This window comes from Misgurnus anguillicaudatus, chromosome 19 (assembly GCF_027580225.2).
Source record: "Misgurnus anguillicaudatus chromosome 19, ASM2758022v2, whole genome shotgun sequence".
Taxonomy (NCBI): Eukaryota; Metazoa; Chordata; class Actinopteri; order Cypriniformes; family Cobitidae; genus Misgurnus; species Misgurnus anguillicaudatus.
In genome coordinates this window covers 43,436,143-43,459,238 of record NC_073355.2, presented here as the reverse complement: position 1 = coordinate 43,459,238, position 23,096 = coordinate 43,436,143, and the positions used below count along the sequence as shown (strand labels likewise).

The following is a 23,096-nucleotide window of genomic DNA, read 5'->3' as shown; positions in this document are numbered from 1 at the left end:
TAACTGTTTCGAAACGTTTCGAAAATCCGATGGTTCACCAGTAGGGGGAGTTGATCACATGACCAGTGTCTAATAAGTTTAGGTGAACTCGGGTCAGTTTTATTATGAAAGTTCATAAAACATTTATACTTCTGACTGATAACACTGCCATGTTGTCTACTTTTTGTTTATACACATATTTAATGACAAAAATGTGCATAATTAAAAGGGTAGTTAGTTTTATTCATTTGTTTGCCCTAAATAAAACTAAAAACACATAATACACTTTTAACTATGTCTTAATTAAGTTAAATACTTTTTTTTAACATATTTTAATAAAAATCTTGCTATTATTTTGTAAAAAAAAAGTGTAAAATGTTTCGACACATCTGCTTTTACTATTTTGACCAGCAGGGGTCGCCAGCGTGTGTGGGTTTCGAACTGCTTCGAAAACTGAATCAATTTTCGAAGCAATTGGTTCAATTGATTCGAAGCTTCGAAAAGCTTCGTTTCTTCCATCACTACTGATTGCAGGCAAGATTATCTTTTTAAACACTTCAAGAAACCCCAAGAAACCCCAAGAAACGCTAAAATCGCGTCTTTTCTCCCCATACATTTCTCTCGTCTCGTCTTGTCTTCTTTTGTGGGTTTACTGGCGGGTTGCAAACCAACTTTAAAGGTGCACACCGCCACCTACTGTACTGGAGTGTGACAATGATAATCGGCATGATACTGGTGGTTATCTATTACAGTTTTTCTCAATTGCTAAAACACCATTTCTGAAACCTTGCTCCATTTTCTGAAAACACAAAACCATCTTCAAGCATTTGCAAAACCTCTGACTCCTCTTGCAAAATGAAACTTTCACCCCAAAACAGTTTTACCTGTGTTCAAAATCAAACACTGTTCTCAATCCATAAACAAAGTAATCATAATGATATACACTACCAAACAGTAGGTAAAGACTACACCAAAAAATAGAAAACACATTGTTCAAAACATATAGTTCTCCAGGAGAAGCACATTTTTACAGTTTCATTGTCATTGACTGGACAAATTGCAAATGCATTGATACGATCAAGCAGATGATTATGTACAATTGTCTGCTGTTTTCTACATTTTCTATTTTCATTCTCAATTGAATTTTCATGAAAATATATTATACTGGTTTCTGTCTCACATTTAGGAATTAGTTCATCGTGCAAGACATGTCATGCAAAATTGTGTCCATATGTGTCATAATCTGTTACTGTAAGCATGAATCATGTATATATATATATATATATATATATATATATATATATATATATATATATATATATATATATATATATATATATATATATATATATATTTATTTATTTGTACTGTAAACATTTTTTTTTTCAAATTATGTGTAATTTGTTTATAGAAAGAAAGGTGAAAATGTAAACTCATCCACAGTTTACATAAAAAAATACTGACACATTTTGTACACGTGTACCCTTGGTATATTGACAGCATGGCAACATTTCGACTGTCTTGTTCATGAACAATGACACAAGGACTTGCCATTTTGATGGGACTGACATGTTCAATGATGTGAAAATGAACTTTTGAGAGATGATCTAAGGATTTTTATCCCTATTTTTACAGTACTGTACCCTGCATCAAAACAGGGTAACATCACATCATTTGAAACAGGTTAAATCCATTTTGAGTGGTTGTGTTTAATCAATGACATGTGCTCTATTTGTATTTGATTGTTGCCGCTTGTGTTTAGCAATATGCATGACATGTGCATTTGAGTGCACATTGTGTTTCGAAAATAAGTATGTGTTTGGAGTTTTGCTAAGTTAGAGGAATCTCAAATTGTGTTTTATCATGTGAAATGGTTTAAGGTGACAACAGACTGCTCAATTAGATAAATGAGTTCAGGCAACTGAAAACTTTGTTCAGCCAATGGGTTTTAGTATTTTAGCAATTGAGAAAAACTGTAATTAACGCAGTGTTTTTTAATAGCCGCATCATTGCTATTATTAACATATCTGTTTTTGTCCCTTTATTTAAAATATTACCCATTGTGAATTCTGTAATACCTATGTCTTGTCCTTCTCTAATATATGATATTCTTTCCTGCTGATACCTCATGCTCCACTGTATTGTGTTTACTATGATGTTGCACTTATTAAACCCTCTTTTACAGATCCTTAATCCATTGAAGAGCCAGCTTCTGCAGTGTACACTGACGTTGCATTAGATAATCTCCCTTTGTTTCCATACTTAAACTCTTGGACATAAAAGGTTGCACCAGTGACCCCTGAGTTTTTTGACCCATTGGTACACTGTTAAACCTTACCAGGCTTTTTAGGAGTAAATTACTGGCAACACTGTTGCCAGCTAGTTACTGTACAGCATCTGTAATGGTGACTTACTGGCAACAGTGTTGCCAGTATAGTACTGTGTCTATGACACTACAGTGAATAACTGGCAACAGTGTTGCCAGTAATTTACTGTCTCTGTACCATTACGGTGTCTTACCGGCAACAGTGTTGCCAGTTTTATACTGTAGGTTAGGAATTACAGTTAATAACTGGCAGCAGTGGTTTCAGTTAATTACTGTACAGTACCACATGCTTCAGGTATAACACTGTTTAGTATATAAAATGCTGTACTCATTGTGGTACTCTAAAACTTTTGAAAGATTTTTTTAATGTTACTTTATTAAAAAGGGAGAAAGAACCCCAAAATATTTAGACAAATACACTTTATTACTGCAATAGATGTCAGGATCAGAGGACGGATGAACCCAATCGCAGACGAAGTCCGGGAAAACAGAAAACACTTTATTTACTAATATATAACAAAACCCACGAGGGTGTACATGACATGAAAGACTGTAAGCAGATAGATAATACTAAACTTGACAAGATAACTCCGCTAGATAACCACATGAACATGAAAACATAACAAAACGAACCTACACAGAACTAAGGACACAATGACATTATATACAGTAGAAAAAAACAAACAAAATAACGAGCGGAAACAGGTGATGGGAGAAAACCAATGATTACTAATAAGCAGGAGAACGAGGGGGCGGGGACAAGAGACAAGACACCGAAGGAACATGACCCAATAAACAAGGCATGAACCTCCACATAGAGCAGGGATGGGCAACTTCGGTCCTGGAGGGCCGGGGTCCTGCAGAGTTTAGCTCCAACTTGTCTCAGCACACATGCGTTAAAGTTTCTAGTATGCCTAGTAACACCTTAATTGGCTGCTTCAGGTGTGTTTAATTAAGGTTGGAGCGAAACTCTGCTGGACACCGGCCCTCCAGGACTGAAGTTGCCCATCCCTGACATTAAGCATGGGACTGCCAGAACTCCAAACTGCCATCATAACTAGATATAAATCCAAAACAAGACTCCTTGGTAGGATCCTGACAATAGATAAAAACATAGCACAAGGAATCACCAAATTAAACTAAACAGAACAAATTTTCTGTAGAATTGGCAAAATAAGATAAGATAACAAAAAGCAATAATATAAACAAAGAACACTGCCACTGCATGACAGTTAAACCAAAACTAACAAAATCATACTCCAAAACAATGCAATCAAATAACAATTTATTGGTAGTGCGACACATAGCAAAAAACCACGTATGGCAAATTGTGTGGTTTACTTTCAGTGTAATAGACAAATTCTTTTAAGACACTTAACAAAATCATGTCAAATCCCACCTTAAAAAAAAAGATCTCCAGACCTGCAGTTATTCAACATAATTTAAATGACCTTCTTATATTCATACAATTCAATGATTAACAAAAATGCTTCATATAACACGAAAACCAGAAATTAAGCTCTGTTTTTTGCACAGGCCTACTAAGGGGTTAATGGTGCCACATGGTGATCAACAGTAAAAATCAATCAAAAATGGCTTTGCAATCAAAACATGTTGCTATAATGGAAGTCAATGGGGCAAAAATGACCACAAACCATAAATGAGGAAGAACAAAAATTAAATCTGATGCTGCACAAAAACAAAAAATTCATCAAAGCCAATGCTTTTTCTAATTGTTGAAATGTCCAAGACTGTGAAAAGGGTTTTTTAAAAATCCAGTCCAAAATCATTTTTTATATTGAAAATAAGTCATTTTGTGTTTTTTCCCAAATACTTATTTGGGAAGTTCATTTATAAATGTTTTAAAGAGTTACAATCATGGAATTTTTGTAAATATTTGGTAATTTTGATCAGTATTGAGGTTGATTAACAGATTAATATTTTTTTATATGAATCTGATACATTTTACAACAGTTTCATTTAGTGGCATTTTTGGCCACGAACAACACGAAAGGGCAGTGAATTTGAACAATGCACAAGGGTTAACGTTGATAGGAGATGCTAAAAACTTGCTAATCAGGAAGCTATTTGGAACCTTAACTTTATGTGTTTAACCCTTAAGAGTTCCTAGGGACATTTTGTGCCATTTTGATTTTGATTTTTAAACCATCTTGACTGTGATGATTGAATATTGCCCAAACTTGCCAAAGGTTAATCATTTTTGATACATTTTAGAATATTGGTTTCAGTTTTTTTAATTAGCTTAAAATGGCTAAGCTACGCAAAAACCGACTAATGTGTTCCTTCGGACAAAAAATGCCCCATTGAAAACCATTATAACCACCATTTTTGACCCCCCATTTATCTTAACATAAACTAATACATACCTTTATGTCAATATATCATTTTAAACTACTGGCCTTGAAGTTTTAATTTTTATACTTGTCCACCAGGTGGCGCTACTTTTTACCATTTCATGCATTCATCAAAATGTCACAATTTTTGCTGTTTTCTGCGGACCGCATAGCTCCTGAAAAGATAAACCTTTAATGTTGAAAATTTGTGTGTGTGTGTCAAAAAAGTGTGTCTGAGTGGTAAGGGGGTGGGGTGATGTCGGGGTGGGGTCGGTGATGAGTGGGGCATGGGGGGCATATTCAACATATCCAAATTCTTCTCTCTTTGAAAGGCACATTCTGCGTTATAAACTAATTCAGTAATAAAAACGATGAGAGGCCAGAACCGAAACAAAATCAATCTTCATTTTGTTTCTCGCTCATGTTGTTTATGCAAATACACTGCTATAAGTATGAACAGTATAGCAGAAGTAGTGAAAATGGCAAGGCATTACAGCACACATAAGGCTCCTGAAATAATCATGCACTTCAAGAGCGAGGATGGCTCCTCATCTTCCTCCGAGGATTCTGAGGTCGACACGGAGGCCTCAGAGGTAGAAGTAGACCAGCTGGAGTCTAATTCATTAGAGAGATCTTCAGAAGACTTGTCACAAGGTGAGAGCGGAGAGAAGATGGATGAAGTGGCGGCAGGATGGACGTCAAAAATTGAAAAATCTTCTGGTCTCCCACAAACATGGAGACGCTCCGCTACTTTCCAGCAGCCAGAGATTTGATCCCAGGGCTCACAAACTATGCCACTGCCCGAATCAGCCCTGACTTCAAGCTTTTCATTGATGCTGATGCATGAAATCCTGCAGCATATTGGGGCCATGAAAAACCTACATGGGAGACAGTCACAGACTGGAGAGATCTTGAGACAGAGAAACTGCAGGCTTATGTGGGGCTGCTCATCCTGACCGGTGTTTACAGATAAAAAATGTATTAGCTCTCAGTCTCTGGAGTGAGAAATCAGGACAGGTCACTATTTGGGCTACGATGTCCCACAAAAGGTTTTACGACATCAGCTGAACACTGTGGTTCGATTAACGTTAACATATTGGCATTTAAAGGGTTAAAATTTCCACAAATTTTATTAATATTTGACATGTATGTTTCAGGAAGACGTAGTGTTAAAATATTTAATAGTTTAAAGTGGAAAAAAATATTGATGTATGATATTTTTAGAGCAGGTTTTGGGAAGGTGTCATTTTGGCCTTAGGATCACAAGTGTGAGTTTTGTATAAAATCTGACCCTGTTCAAAAAATAACAATGCATCAAAATCAATGTTGCTACCAATCTTTGACCCATCCCAAGGTATAATAATAATTATAATCAAATGGTAGTTCAAATGTTTTTTTGTGGGAAAATTTTTAGTTTTTTGTTTTTTTCTGTTAAAAAAAATGGCCTAATGTAAACAAACAGGCATATAAAGGGTTAAAATTTCCACAAATTATATTAATATTTGATATGTATGTTTCAGGCAGAAGTAGTTCTAAAAGACTGCATCGTTTAAAATGAAAAAAAATATTCACGTATGATATTTTTAGAGCAGGTTTTGGGAAGGTGTCATTTTGTGGCCTTAGGAACACTAAAGGAAGTTTTTTATAAAATCTGACCCTGTTCAAAAAATAACAATGCATGAAAATCAATGTTGCTACCAATCTTTGACCCATCTCGGGGTATAATAATAATAATAATCAGATGGTGGTTCAAATGTGTTTTTTTGGAAAATATTTAGTTTTTTTGTTTTTTCTGTTAAAAAAAACATGGGCTAATGTAAACAAACAGGCATATAAAGGGTTAAAATTTCCACAAATTATATTAATATTTGATATGTATGTTTCAGGCAGAAGTAGTTTTAAAAGACTGCATTGTTTAAAATGAAAGAAAATATTGACGTATGATATTTTTAGAGCAGTTTTTGGGAAGGTGTCATTTTGTGGCCTTAGGAACACTTAAAGTCGGAGTCCATGATGTTTGAAAGCCAATGTTGATATTTGAAATCACCTAAACAAACACGCCCCTACCCCAATAGAATCTGGACCTTCTGTTGATAGACCCGCCCCACACATACGCAAACCGGCATTTGATTTGATTTGATTGATAAGTGTGTTTTGGTAGTCGGCCCGTCTCCTTCTCCAAACCGTTTTTCAAACATCGTGGACTCCGCCTTTAAGGAAGTTTTTTATAAAATCTGACCCTGTTCAAAAAATAACAATGCATGAAAATCAATGTTGCTACCAATCTTTGACCCATCTCAGGGTATAATAATAATAATAATCACATGGTGGTTCAAATGTGTTTTTTGGAAAATATTTAGTTTTTTTGTTTTTTTATGTTAAAAAAACATGGGCTAATGTAAACAAACAGGCATATAATGGGTTAAAATTTCCACAAATTATATTAATATGTGATATGTATGTTTCAGGCAGAAGTAGTTCTAAAAGATAGCATCGTTTAAAATGAAAAAAAATATTGACGTATGATATTTTTAGAGCCGTTTTTGGGAAGGTGTCATTTTGTGGCCGTAGGAACACTTAAGGAAGTTTTTTATAAAATCTGACTCTGTTCAAAAAATAAAAATGCATGAAAATCAATGTTGCTACCAATCTTTGACCCATCTCAGGGTATAATAATAATAATAATCACATGGTGGTTCAAATGTGTTTTTTGGAAAATATTTAGTTTTTTTGTTTTTTCTGTTAAAATTTTCACAAATTATATTAATATTTGATATGTATGTTTCAGGCAGAAGTAGTTCTAAAAGATGGCATCGTTTAAAATGAAAGAAAATATTGACGTATGACATATTTAGAGCAGTTTTGGGAAGGTGTCATTTTGTGGCCTTAGGAACACTTAAGGAAGTTTTTTAAAGGAACTCTTGAGGGTTAAAAGACACTCACAAATATTTTAACAGTTTACTTACTCATTTTCAGCTTTTAAACATACAATCCACTATTATATTGTTCAACACAGCACGAGTAAACAAACAAACAAACAAGTTTATCAAGGCGAATTGGTGACACCTGCACTTGTGGATGTGTGTGTATGTGTGTGCCAGTAATTTACCAGATAATATTACAGTTATTTTCCTTAATTGGTGCAAAGAGTAATTTACTGTAGTCCAGCATAACTGCACCTCATATCACAGTAAAATACCTTTCACCGATGTTAAAGCTAAATACTGCCAATTTTACAGTTATTTACCCAGAAATCTACAGCAAGGGTTAACAGTGTATAAATGTGAAAAGATGAATAATGAACAGTTTTGATATGTTTTATTGTCATTGATTTTATATCCCCTCCACTTTCTCCCTTTTGCATTTTTGTTCATATATTGTGAGGTCTATTTGTGATTCACTAAAAAACCAAAGCAGCATTGGTGATATTGTGATAGTTGGTCCACACTTTCTTTTATCCAGGTTAATTTCTTTTGCCCATATTAGCTTTCAATACAAAACCTGATCCCTTTATCTGTCTAATTTCCCAAATTTCTTCTTGAATTTTTCTAGCTAAATGATCTTTATTATGACCCATTAAATTAATCCAATATGCTATAGATAATAGTTTGACACCATAAATATAAAGGCATTTCAGACAACTCCACTCGCATAGCAGCTATGTGTGTAGTTTTAGCAGCTCTTAAAATGCATCTTAATGCTCGAGATTGAATGACATCCTCATACTGTAGTGTAGACAATACGCTTAAATCATTAAAATAGGGCCTTTATTTTATCATCACTTTATCTTTCTGATGTTCTTCTCCATCTCTGTCTCATGATTGAGTAAAAGTTTTAACTTAGAACAGAGTTGACTAACTTTAGGTAACAGACAACATCATTATCCTGATAGAGACTGACATTATGACTTACAGTATTATCAACATTAAATAACACACTTCATTAAATCATCAGCATGTTTTGTTTAAAATATTCCTGTAGTCACTTTGTGAAGTCCTGTCACAGTTCTGACTTCAGTTTGTGTAAATGTTCATGACTTCTGATTATACTTTGTTGGTAATTGATCGTATTTTGCTCATTGTGAGGACAAAGTGAGACAAAGAAAAATATTTAACAAAAGATTGTGAATGAACATTTTACATTTGCTTGGAAAATGATTGTTCAGAGATGTTGACTGTTAGATCACAAAGCAACATTTTCTTCAATGTGTTAAACACATGTGTCACATCAATAAATCTTTTGTAGTCATTTGTTTTTTTCTTATTGATTTCATTTTGGTTTTGTCACATTAAATAATATTTGTAAAACTGTCTGTGAAATCCTGGCAAGTATTGTAATGTTTTACCATAGAAGAATTTTTCCAACTCAATTTTTTGCTATTCAAATTAAACAGTGATGATGTTTACCAAAAAGTCTGAGCTTTGGTGTCCATTTTTTCACCTAATGGGTTGATACTGATGGATGTATTGAACATGTTGTAAATCTAAGTAGGGAGGGTAATTATAGATGAATTTTTAGATTTAAAAATAACATAAGGTAAACACTTAGGTTTAAAATAACATAAAATTAAAAAATGTATATTCTTGAGTACTGAAGTCACACAAATGTTTATTATATAGTTTATTTTTTTATTAGTCCTTACACTGTAAAAAAAATGCTGTAATTATGCAGCTGGTTGCCAGTAACTTACTGTAGAAGATAAAGACTGAACATGTTTCTTGTTCATTTAACTTTGAACAAACTGTTGCCATTAAATAACATAAATGTAAAATCTACAGTAAATTACTGGCAGACATACTGTAATTCGTACAGATTTTTTACAGTGTAAAAGAGAGAGAGAGAGAGAGAGAGAGAGAGAGAGAGAGAGGGGGGGGGCTGCTCTCACATCACATGAACAAACCAGAGAACTGGGGTCTCATTTATAAAGTGTTGTGTGGAACGTCATCCTAAATGTGATCTTACGATAATTTCTCAAAAATGTGCATGTGTGATTCATACGCATAAAAGGCACGTATGCCTCACTTTCAGACATGAAATCTATAAATAACAAATGAGCTTAAAATTGTGCACAGCTGAATAGTTGCAGATTTTTGTCTTTAACTGATTAAAAACTGTTAATGTTTAAATCCTTTTGAGCAGCAAGAATGGCTTATTTTCCAAAAACCTGCAATTGGACAAGCAAACGTCTGCTCAGACCCTGATGTGGCACTTGTAAGAGCTGTAAGGTGGTGCCAAACCCTGACAAAAGGTATTTCCTGAAGCCAGCAGCAAATGGCTGAATCCACAGGGAATCGCTTCCTAATTCCTGTTGAACTATCATCTGAAACCTTTCTCAAGAATTCACATCTACCCCCCAAGACAGTTACCCCATGGTGTCCCACACTTTCTCGTCCCCCTCTTCTCATGTTCTCAAGCAAACTGTATATGGAATGCTACATTCTGTATACACAAAGTATCTAAAACTGGTCTTGTTTGGTGTTATATGAAGTGTTTTAATGCAAGTGGTACATTTGGGTTTGTTAATATGGCAACAGGATTCAATGTTAATCTGTGACAATAAATAAGTGAACTTAACCTAATGTTAGGAGACAACTCCTTACTTAGACATGTTGACCAATCACCCACTGTATGTATATTAGGCTACACCCTATATGCTTTGTTCTCTGGTTATTTAAGGAGATGTGTAGAAGATTTAGGTGGGACTTTCAATATGTAGAAATGCACCCCCATGATGCTGTATCTTTGATATAGCATCATGTTTCTTTTTATTTTACTTTGAGGAATCTGTAACCAGATCTTCATCTCCTTACCAGGTATGCAATGGTTTTTCGTTTGTTTCGTATTTGAATTGGAATGTAAATTGGCTTCTGAATTATGTGCTACCTACCTGGTTAATAAATTGTTATGTTTGACTTTATTCTGTGTTGCTCGGTAAATGTTGACACTGCAAGTAATACCGTTGTATCCGTAGTTACCGTAAGGACAGAAATCAGGCTAGGATCGGCCCAATCCCAGTTAGATAGTGAATAATACATCAGCTGAGGATTTGAGAGATACGACTAGCAATTGGCGTTAGTTTAAGTGTACTTAGAAGCGTGGAGGCTGTGTTTCCGTTTAGAGTAACATTTCTGATTACTCTAAATAGGGTCAGCCTCAACCTCTGTTTATTTCAATATTATTCTATTCATTAATTTGATTAGAAATAAGTGTTGTTATAATTAAGTGTCACCTCTAAGGGGACTAAATAAAGTATGTTTAAAGTTGAGCACGCAGAAAGCGGCCGCTTAAGCGTATAGTCCAACCTCTGGCAGACTGGCAGCGACCAATACTGATTCGCTTATGACCGTTGACCAGTATATTAATTATGAGGCCCGTACTAGGATCATGTGCGACTATGAGAACCGAATGAACGAGTGTAATACCAGAGCTTTATCAGAATAAATAAACAAACATCCATCTAAATTCTGTAAGTTTTAAAAGTAATAATCAATCCGATTTGTAATATAATGTAAACGATATCTTTATCTTTTTGGAGTCAGATAAGAGATAATAATACAAAATTACATAAATGCCAAAACGTTACCTGCAAGCGCCGGAAAAGACCGAACGCGCTATTACCCTTCGTTTGGATTCCGTCGTTGGGCCAAACGGATGGATGGGGTCACATTTGGACCCCTTACACACTAAACACTTTTCCACGTCAAAGACAGTTTTTATAAATATGTACTTTGTCGTGGATTTTTGCGTACACACACTTTATGATAAAATCTGTGTGTAAGCATGCTTTATAAATGAGGCCCCAGGTCTCATTGCACCCACTTGTTGAGAAAATTATGAACTGTTTGCAATATCAATGAACTTTTAATGTATCAGTCACACCTAATTTACACTCTTCAGTGCTTGTGACAGATTATATCTTCACTTTGTCCCACAAAAATCTGCATGGACTTTTCTTTGGGTGTTGTTGTCTCAATATGGCACCTCTTCAGGATTACAGCACAGCTGTGTTGATCTGTGTTTTATTCTGCTTTTGATTCTTTATCATCTGTTTGTTGAGTCTAACTTGAGGAATGAACCTCTGGGTCCAAAACCATTGCCACTGGAAATCTGCTTAATGTTGGATTTCAACAGAGCACATTTGAGTCTCTGTGAGGTGAGTTAAACCAGACAAACCTGACTGATGAGATACCAGACACAATGATGTTTCCAACGAACTTATAAAACCATTTCACACGGGCTAAAGATCACCACACAAACTGTGTGCAGTCAAATGTTTGGCACTGAAAATGAAAACTGTCACTAATCTGAAGCTAAATAATGTAAATGTCAGATTGCACATAATCTTCTAAAATTTTTGACCCATGAAACAGTAAGAATATGACCATCCCACACCTGAAACACCACAAATTCATGTTAAACCTTATAATTAATGAAAGTTATTCAGTCAACACAAACAGAGAAAATTAACTCATGTTTATCAGAATGATGGGAGGAGCTCATAAGTGAAAGTAAAATTAAACAAGTTTCTGCTTGATCCCACAAACTCCCATAAACAGAATTTATTAAGACGCTGTAGACGATTGTGAACAAATTTGTTTGTATTTGTTTTTGTAAATGTGTTTGTGTCTAAAAACATTTTTTATTTTGTCATGTTTTTAAGAAGCTGTGTTTTGGAGTGATGGAGTTCATTTGTGTGACTCTGATGATTATTATTGGAATCACAGATTCAACAGCAGGTAAATATTCACACATTATAACTATAATATTAACTTTTTGTGGTTAAAACTGTTTATAAGCCCATTGTTACAAACAATGACCATTCATTTATTTTTCATGTATGGATTCTTTAATTTTAACAGAATGAATCCACACAACACCTCTCTGACAGCAGATTTTAGACCTGTTTTCTGTCTCTTACAGATCAGTTTGCTGTTGTTGGACCTGTAGCTCCTCTCCTCGCTGTATCTGGTGAAGATGTGATTCTGCCCTGTTCTCTCAAACCCAACATCAGTGCTGTAAACATGAGAGTCGAGTGGTTTAGAGTTGATCTTAAAGACTCAGTAGTTCATCTCTATGAAGATCATGAAGATAAAAACACAAATCAGCTTCAGTCGTACAGAGGAAGAACTGAAGTGTTTAAAGATGAACTACAGAAAGGAAACACATCACTTAAACTATCAAGAGTTCAGATCTCTGATGAAGGACTTTATAAGTGTTTTATTCAGTCCAAATCCAGGAGTGATAACATTACTGTTGATCTCAGAGTTGAAGGTGAGCAAACCACTAAAAACATTAAACGAGTTTTGTATGTTGTATGTTATATCTCCCAGAATTAAACAAGCTCATAGGCAGAATAATAATCACTAAATTAATGTTTTTTTTTTTTCATTCTTGATGTGTAGCTGTAGGAAGTCCTCCACTCATCACTGTAGATGGATTTGATGTTTCTGGTGGACTTCATCTTCAGTGTGAATCTAAAGGTTGGTACCCTGAACCTGAACTTGTGTGGCTGGACAGTGAAGGAGTCACTTTGACATCTGAAAATACAGACGCACAGAGAGAGACAGATGGATTCAGAGTGAAACACATGATCACTGTATATAACAGAGACAGTAAATATCACTGTAGAGTCAAACTGAGACATCACATGATGGAGACTGAGATTATTACATCAAGTAAGTACACAAACACTGATTCTGAGTATGTTGCTAATTTTGTCTTAAGATGATTTGATGCAGTAATACATGAAAATATTCATAATTCAAGTGAATATAATCAATGATATTAGATAAAGAAAGTTTTGTTTTACAGGTAAAATGTTTAACTCTTGGAGGACATTAATGATCTTGATTTCTGTTGGATCTGTGCTCGGTGTGATCGCTGGATTACTGATTGCTGTGTTCATCTATAGACACAGAGGTAACATTCATGTTTGTTATAGTTATTATAATGTATGTACTGTATATAGTGTTAGCTTAGGTTGGTTAGATTTAAAGAAATTTTGTTTTTGTCAGCATTGAACATCTCATCAGTTAGTGGAGTTCAGTGTGAAGTTTTTCAGGTTTAGATTCACTTCATCTTCAACTGAACACACCGTGATCTGAGATTTCACTTCTTATACTGTAGTGCTTAAAAATAAAGAGTTTATATTTTTTCAGACAGTTTTATGATCTGTGCTGTGTGCTGTAAACTGAACTGCATACAGTAACCTTTAAAGACATCACCGTGTCAAGTGGACAAATCAATATTTAAACCAGAAAATAATCTTTATAAAATAATGTTGGATGTTTGTACTTTGTACATTAGTTGTTATGCCTGTAGTTGTTAAGAAATAATTATATCAAGTTAATGTTTTTTTTTTTCTTTTCAGAACAACAAAGAAAGGATCAGATACTAAAGAGTGAACATCAGAGACTAAAGAGTGAAGATCAAAGACTAAAGAGTAAAGACCAGAGACTAACGAGAGAAGACAAGAGACTAAAGAGTGAAGATCAGAGACTAAAGAGTGAAGATCAGAGACTAAAAAATGGTAATTTTGTCTGTTGGTTATTTATGTTATTATTTTATTGTAAATTGAAAAACTGTTTTGATTCATTAAATATTAATAAATAATCATGTTATAATCACCTGTATTTAATTTAATAGTAATTTAGATACATAAACATTTATCTTATAATCTTTGATAAAATAACATTGATGTTTCCATGTGTTTTATGTCTATATTTAAAAACTGTGTTAAACATATTTACAGTGTTGTGTGATAAATGTGTGTGAATTACACTTAACATGAAGTTGTAATGACACGTAAGGAGTGGAAACAACTGCAGGGGAAATGTCAAACAATGTTTATTAAATATAAACAAAGAGAGAGTATTGAGAGTCAATGCGGAAGTGACACAGTCCGGTGTTGATGTTGCTGGCAATGGTGGCGAAGACTACGGTGGAAGTTGATGTTTAAGTGCGACGTTGGTGGCGTGGTGAGCAGTGGTGAAATCCAGACTGAACACGGAACATCCACACGAAGACGACGACAATACACATCCAACTGAGAACTGTAATCCAAACGACACGAGAACCCAAACAACACAAGACCGAACACAATGAAAGAATCTGGCAGGGAACAGAAAGTCATGTGAGTTTATATGGAGGAGATGTAATGATGAACAGCTGGAGCGAGACAATTAACGCACAGGTGAACTGACTCACTCTAACGAGCACATGGCAGAGGTGAGTGACAAACAAACACACACACACATGACACGGAGGAAACAGTGGATTTCCTACCGTGACAGTACCCCCTCCCCTAGGAATGCCCCTTGACGTTCCCAGCCTGCTTTACCTGTCGATTGTAATCATCAATAAGGCGATGATCCAGTATGTCTCGAGCAGGAACCCATCCTCTCTCCTCCGGACCGTAACCTTCCCAATCCACCAAGTACTGAAATCCGCGTCCCCTCCGTCTGGAGTCCAGAATACGGTTAACCGAATATGTGGTCTCCCCATTAACGATACGAGGCGGGGGGGGGAACCGGGGCAGGCGGATTAAGACGGGATGAAATCACCGGTTTAATTTTGGAAACATGAAAGACGGGGTGAACCCTCCTGTACGCCGGTGGAAGGCTAAGACGCACTGTTACCGGATTAATGATCTTGGTAACAGAAAACGGGCCAATAAATTTGGGAGCAAGCTTATTCGAGACGGAACGCATCGGAATATTCAGGGTTGAAAGCCACACTCTTTGACCGATGACGTAACGGGGAGGCCTCGACCGGTGGCGATCGGCCTTGGCCTTGGTGCGCGACCTTGCCTGGAGCAAAGCTCTACGAGCTCTGGTCCAGGTACGGTGACACCTCTGGACTAGTGCGTTTGCGGAGGGGACCGATACCTCGGATTCCGTACTGACAAAATTAGGTGGTTGGTACCCTAAACTACACATAAATGGAGACATGCCCGTAGATGACACTGGCAGAGAATTGTGTGCGTACTCCACAATTGAGAGTTGCTGACACCAGGACGAAGGATTTTTGGAAACCAAACATCGTAACACCCTTTCGACATCCTGATTGGCTCGTTCGGTTTGACCATTGCTCTGGGGATGGCCAATCTACCACAGCCTTAACCTTCTCAGGATCCTTGCGGACACCCTCAGTCGAAATGATGTGTCCTAGGAAAGAAACAGACTGTGCATGAAAAACGCATTTCTCCGCCTTGACAAAAAGCCCATTCTCTAGCAACCGCAGAAGCATTCGTCGTACGTGTTGCAAATGTTCCTGGAGAGACGAAGAAAAAATCAATATGTCATCCAGGTAAACATATATGAACTGATCTACCATGTCTCGCAACACGTCATTAACGAGTGCTTGGAAGACTGCCGGCGAGTTCGTTAGCCCGAAAGGCATGACGCAATACTCAAAATGGCCTCTAGGGGTGTTAAATGCAGTCTTCCATTCATCCCCCTTCCTAATACGGACCAAATGATATGCATTACGTAAGTCCAATTTAGTGAAGACGGACGCTCCCTGCAACCTCTCGAAAGCTGAAGACATCAACGGCAAAGGATAGGTATTCTTTACCGTGATGTTGTTCAACCCTCGGTAATCAATACAAGGTCGCAAGGATCCGTCCTTCTTCCCCACAAAAAAGAACCCCGCCCCCGCTGGAGAAGAGGAAGGGCGGATGAACCCCGTTGCCAGAGAATCAGAAATGTATTTCTCCATGGCCTCCATCTCCGGAACAGACAGAGAATATAACTTGCCCTTAGGCGGAAACGTACCTGGCAATAAATCTATGGCACAGTCATAGGGACGATGCGGAGGTAGAGAATCAGCCCGAGACTTACTGAACACCTCCTTCAGGTTGTGGTACTCCGCGGGCACGTTAGACAAATCCACTGCTTCCCCCTGAAACACAGACTCAGACACAGATAAACATGCAGAGACAAGACAGGACTTATGACACTCCTCGCTCCAGCTGGTAACAGAACCCAGTTTCCAGTCTATCTTGGGGTTATGGAAATGGAGCCAGGGGTGACCAAGAACTATAGGAGAGAGAGCAGTGTCAGTAATGAAAAATTTAATAGTCTCCGTATGGTTGCCAGAGGTGATGAGTGTGATGGGTGCAGTAGTATGCTTGATGGTGGGCAACTGATGTCCATTGAGGGCGAAGGGCGCAATCTGGTGGGTGAGTGGAATGACGGGTAACTGGAGCTTACGTGCAAGTGAACTGTCGATGAAGTTACCCTCCGCCCCCGAATCCAGAAGTGCGTGACCAGAGTGAGATTTGGTGGACCACCGTAGCCTCACCGGAAGGAGAGTGGATGATGTCGAGGTCTTGCTGGCAGAGATCCCGCCCGATAGTAGCCTCTGTCTTACTACCGGGCTTGGTCTTTTACCGGGCATCGCTGACACTGATGACCCGGCTCACCGCAGTACATACACAAACCGAGGGATCTCCGCTGATTCCTCTCCTCCCGGGGTAACCGAGCTCGTTCCACCTGCATGGGCTCCGGATCTGAGAGACCGCCGGCGGAAACTTCGCTTCCACCAGTCCGTTGAGCGTCGTGGGTAACTCCGCCGTGACGATCTCTCGCTGGATCCGATCCGCCAACCCATGCAGGAAGTGATCCCACTGCGCCTCCTCGTTCCACCTGCACTCCGCCGCCAGGGTCCGGAACTCGATGGCATAGTCCGAGACCGACCGCTCCTCCTGTCGAAGATCCGTGAGGAGACGGGCGGCCTCCTTCCCGGCGACGGAGCGATCGAAAACTCTCTTCATCTCCTGGGATAGCAGGGCGAACGAGGAGCAGCAGATGTCCTTATTCTCCCACACCGCCGTCCCCCAGAGGGCAGCCTTACCGGTAAGCAGGGATAGAGTGAAGGCAACCTTAGTCTCTTCCAGAAAAAATGACCGGGGCTGTTGGGCAAAATGAAGAGAGCAATGTGACAGAAATGTACGACAATAGTTCGGCTCACCAGAATATTTCTCCGGGATCGGTAGTCGGGGCTCATGAAAAGAACTACCCCCTGGAGGTGAAGATGATGCGGGCGGCGTGGGTGGCGCAGTGGGTAGCGTGGTGTGAGGAGATCGCTGTGAGAGCTTGGAAACTTTCGCCATCATTGCATGGACGGCCTTCCGCATATCATCGATTGCTTTGTCCGGATGATCCATCCTAGCCAATGATCGCTGGAGAAATTCCTCCAACGCGGAAATGGGTTGTTCCCCCGCTGCTTCCATGTTTGGCCAGATTCTTCTGTAATGACACGTAAGGAGTGGAAACAACTGCAGGGGAAATGTCAAACAATGTTTATTAAATATAAACAAAGAGAGAGTATTGAGAGTCAATGCGGAAGTGACACAGTCCGGTGTTGATGTTGCTGGGAATGGTGGCGAAGACTACGGTGGAAGTTGATGTTTGAGTGCGACGTTGGTGGCGTGGTGAGCAGTGGTGAAATCCAGACTGAACACGGAACATCCACAAGAAGACGACGACAATACACATCCAACTGAGAACTGTAATCCAAACGACACGAGAACCCAAACAACACAAGACCGAACACAATGAAAGAATCTGGCAGGGAACAGAAAGTCATGTGAGTTTATATGGAGGAGATGTAATGCTGAACAGCTGGAGCGAGACAATTAACGCACAGGTGAACTGACTCACTCTAACGAGCACATGGCAGAGTTGAGTGACAAACAAACACACACACACATGACACGGAGGAAACAGTGGATTTCCTACCGTGACAGAAGTTTAATCAATGACACAAGACTGAAAACAAGAATCACTGCCCAGTGTGAACTTCAGCTGAATTGTAATTGTGTGAATTATATAAAGTTATAAAGAGTGTTTCTAACAGTCTTGATGTTACAGTTCACAATAAGACAAACATCATGATTGGACTGTGTGTCATTTATAGTTAATATTTATCAGGAGTTGTGCGGTCATCTGTACTTCAATCTTAACAGAAGAAGATAAAACAGTTTCTGTAGTGACCCATGAGTCCTGATCTCTACCTGACTGAGATTCTTTAACATGATCTCAAATAAAAATACATCTCAGTAATATTGATGAACATAAAGAGTTTTATATGTAAAGAGGATCAGTGCAGAAATATTATTGACTCTTGTGTTGATATGAAGCTGAAATAATCACTCAATACATGAAACACTCAGTGGATGTTACTGCTAATAAAAGAGAGAAACTCAGTCATTATGATCAAGAGTTCACAAACTTTATCCACCTCAGGCCCAGCGCCACGAGGGGGCAAAAGGGGGCATTGCCCCCTCAGATCTGATTTGTGCCCCCTCTGTTTTATTTTTCTATTCATGGTTACAAATAAAATTTTCATCCTTTTGATTTAAATAATAATTTAACCTTATTCCCATATGAGTAGAATGTTCAGTGACGTAACATTACTATCAGATTCAAATGTCTTTCGCGTTGGTTGACGCTGAGCCAGATGGACGAGCTCAGCGCTGTCATCAACACTATGCATGTGTTTTCAACCTCATAATGTTTATTTTAGATTTCAGACATTTAAATACACATAAGCACTGGTAAAACAATAGCCTATAGTTTGTAAAATACACCCTGATGCCTGTGGAAGCAGCAATACAAATCTATTCAAATAAGATAATAATTTGCAAATAATAAATACAAATTATTTTCAAATAATAATAATTTGCCGACGTGTGTTATTCATATCAGACAAACACAGTGGAAGCAACTATAAAGTTTACTCTATTGTTATAAAGGTTATAATGATACCTGTTTGAAAGACGGAGATGCGCCGCATCTGTAAATCAGCTAAAACAGAGCGAGGCCAGAGACGAACGCGCTCTTAAACAGGAAATAATATATGGAATAATTTGTGCATCTTTGAATAACTGTAAGAATACATTTCCTTTAAATATAATTTTTGTCATATAAAGTTCTAAGAGATAATAATGTTTTTTATCCACTTTTATTGCTTATTAACTTAACAGCGTGTTTCTTTGCGCATTTAGCCTACCCCAGAGTTTATTTCAGTAATATTGCTGTTTTTCCGGTAATAATAATACAATTTACACGTCAATCCTGCTTCCTTGTTTGTTTATTCATTTCATTATGCTGTTATGTTAAGTTATAGCCTATGTGGATATTTATTGTCATATGAGACGTCCATTGCCGTATATACATTCTCTCGTTTAATATTCAAATAATTTGCGAAATAATGTGTGCATCTTTGAATAACTGTAAGAATACAGTTCCTTTAAATATAATTTTTGTCATATAAAGTTCTAAGAGATAATAATGTTTTTTATCCACTTTTATTGCTTATTAACTTAACAGCGTGTTTCGTTGCGCATTTAGCCTACCTCAGAGTTTATTTCAGTAATATTGCTGTTTTTCCGGTAATAATAATACAATTTACACGTCAATCCTGCTTCCTTGTTTGTTTATTCATTTCATTATGCTGTTATGTTATATAGCCTATGTGGATATTTATTGCCATATGAGACGTCCATTGCCGTATATACATTCTCTCGTTTAATATTCAAATAATTTGCGGAATAATGTGTGCATCTTTGAATAACTGTAAGAATACAGTTCCTTTGAAAATTGTTTTTTTTTAAATAAATACATTGAGTTTCACTACTTTATTGTCATATACACTTCAGTCAGTGCACACAGCCAGGGTCTGAAACACACAGACATCATCAGTTCTCAGATGAATATATGCGCTATTAATCAGAAGCAGAAATACTTTTAAAAATCCCAGGGGAAATTGCTTTCATTACAACTTCAGATATACATACAACATATAATATTATAACAACGTATTTTCAATGTCCATGCGGACGAACATATTTTACTTTCGTTTTTAAGTTAGGATCACAGGTTGATTAACAGTGGTAAAATATTCTCACAGTAACATACCTTGTATATTTTTATATAGCTCTTTTTTTACTAAATAGTACTATTATTTTTAAATAATTCATAAATTGAACAAAAATATTAATGGGTTTAGTTCTGATATTGTATAAAGAAATACATGGTGTATAATTACATTTTTAGAATATATTAGGCTTTATATAAGGTTTGTACTCCAAAAATACTTTATTTGTTACAAACAAGAGATAAAGAATTTACAAACGTTCTCATCTCACCATATCCACAGGTACAGAGTCATTATATACAATAAATTTGTGGGGTTGCATTTAAAAAACATTTACAAATAGATGCATTTGTTTAAAGCAAAGCATTTATTTTACTTAGCTACAGATGAAGCAGCTCTTTGCGCCTTCTAACGTCTCATAATCGGTCATCATTTATGTCCAAGAGACTCAATAATAATCTTTTACATTTTAATCCTTTAATTTTTCATATTAAAACGCGTTTTTGTGCTGCTTCGCATCCATGTATGTGATAACAAACCCGCGTTGTCATCCCGTTAATACTGCGCATATTATCAACGCGCTTTTTACTCTAGCAAAAGACACTGGCGTGGCGCATTGCCCCGGTTGTATAATAAAGTCCAAAGTCTCTCATGAGCTAGGGGACGAATGCCCAGGGAGTTCAGAATTTCTGTGTGGGCATGCATCAGCCAAAGGTGTGTGAGTCTTTTCTGGGTCATGGTGCTGCGTACCCATGTCTTCAAAAGACGCAAGGTGGAGAAAGTGCGCTCGGATGAGGCCACGGAGATGGGTAGGCACAGACAGTAATGAAATTAAAATCCAAAATACACTTAATAACCTACGTGTGTAAAAAATAATTTCCCAAAATATTCATAAGTAATATGTAAATTGTGCAAAATATTTTTTACTTAAAAAAATCTCCCTCTCTCGCCAACAGGGGGTGCTGCAGCACCCCCTGTTGGCGAGAGGGAGATTTTTCCCGCGGCCATGTGGTTACCTGTGCTGTGCGGTTGCATATGGAGTGTTTTATGGACCGCTGCATTTAAAAATGTCTTTTCAAAGCGAGATCTCAGTGTATCATTGATGGTATAAAGTTAAGCCCCCTCAACAATTTCACATGCCCCCTCAGTCATTTCATTCTGCAGCCGGGCCTGATCCACCTGCACTGTAAATATTTACACAAACATCTGTGTTTCTGTTGTGTGATTTAAGTTTAGATGATCAGACCAAATTCTGATAAACAACATAAGAAACATAAAATCATTCTTTAAAACATAAAATAATGAAATGTTTATGTATGTACTTGTTTTTATATTTCATTTTGTTATGTTATGTTATTCTACATAATCCATTTGTCTTATCTTTACATCTTGAACTCTCTAGAACATCAGAGATTTTCTCTAAGAGAGAAGTGGACTGTTGAAAGGGGTAAGTTTAGATAAACTTTCATTTGCAAAACCGTGTGTCATATCACAGATTAATTAGATTTTATTGTGAATGTTTTAATCTCATAATCAATCTTAAGTATAATTCTGTTGTGATCTCTGTTTAACTCTTTACTGTCTGTCTGTTTTTAGTGAAATCACTGTTAAGAAAATATGCAGGTAAGTTAAAGTTTGATGACATCATTAAAGTGTTATAGATCTACAGCTGTTAGATGAGACTGTATGTGGTTTTATTGTTTTTTATCCTCTTTATATTTTTCATCTGTGTTCATTTGTTGTCATATATTGTTCAGATTTGTCTTGTTTTGTTTCAGTTAAATTTCTCTGTGCAGTGTGTTTATGTTTGTTTATTTCTCTGTAAAGTGATGTTGTGTTCTAGAAAGACACAAACTAATAATATTATTATCATCATTATTACAACATTCATCTGTAAAGCAGAAATCTCAATATTTTAACAGTGAATGTGACTCTGGATCCTGATTCAGCTCATCCACTTCTCATTGTGTCTGATGATGGGAAACAAGTGAGATATGAAGAAAAATCAGGAACAGTGAATGATGGAGATCAAAACTCCAATAACAAGTTTAATAACCGTTCATGTGTTCTTGGAAATGAAGGATTCACCTCAGGGTGTTTTTACTATGAGGTGGAGGTGAAGGGGTTAACTTGGTGGTTTGTTGGTGTGGCCAGAGAATCTGTTGAGAGGAAAGGGTGGATTTATCTGAATCCCAAGAGTGGATACTGGGTGGCTGGTTTGAGATACAAAGAGTATTGGGCTAGTGAGGGTCCATCATCTGTTCATCTTTCCGTGAGTGTGGCACCTCAGAGAGTCGGGGTGTTTGTGGATTATGAGGAGGGTCGAGTCTCTTTTTATGATGTGGAGTCTATGTGTCATATCTACTCTTTTACTGATCAATCTTTTAATGAGAAACTATATCCTGTTGTTTCTTTAGGTTATATAACATCTGAAAACTCTGCACCACTTATCATCTGTGATCTCTAATGAGATTTAATCTAAGAAATAAAAATCCCCTACTTAAGTTATTTTTGTAACTTTGAATGGTATTATACACATTGATGTGTTTTTCATT

At 37.0% G+C, this 23,096-nt stretch overlaps 3 protein-coding genes across 3 annotated transcripts in view; 2 read left to right on the top strand and 1 right to left on the bottom strand.

Annotated features, from left to right (window-relative positions):
• Positions 1–23,096, top strand: part of LOC129425993 (E3 ubiquitin-protein ligase TRIM39-like) — a 315,525-nt gene that overhangs the window by 132,764 nt on the left and 159,665 nt on the right. The gene's annotated exons all lie outside the window — the stretch shown is intronic.
• Positions 1–23,096, bottom strand: part of LOC129436682 (uncharacterized) — a 75,699-nt gene that overhangs the window by 24,195 nt on the left and 28,408 nt on the right. The window lies entirely within an intron of this gene.
• On the top strand, positions 12,173–23,095 carry LOC129425999 (butyrophilin subfamily 2 member A1-like). Its single transcript, XM_073857919.1, has 11 exons — positions 12,173–12,395; positions 12,580–12,930; positions 13,062–13,334; positions 13,471–13,578; positions 14,030–14,188; positions 16,631–16,856; positions 16,957–17,223; positions 21,250–21,350; positions 21,944–21,988; positions 22,138–22,164; positions 22,464–23,095. Exons 1-11 carry the CDS (start codon positions 12,338–12,340, stop codon positions 23,006–23,008), a joined length of 2,160 nt encoding a protein of 719 aa, XP_073714020.1. The 5' UTR covers positions 12,173–12,337; the 3' UTR covers positions 23,009–23,095.

Bases quoted from the DNA above. Each gene is read 5' to 3' on its own strand.
- LOC129425999 (XM_073857919.1), top strand. From the start codon at position 12,338: ATGGAGTTCATTTGTGTGACTCTGATGATTATTATTGGAATCACAGAT. The intron at 14,189-16,630 runs GTAATTTTGTCT...TCCTCGCTCCAG, and splicing joins AGATCAGAGACTAAAAAATG to CTGGTAACAGAACCCAGTTT. The intron at 17,224-21,249 runs GTAACTCCGCCG...GGCATGCATCAG, and splicing joins CAGTCCGTTGAGCGTCGTGG to CCAAAGGTGTGTGAGTCTTT.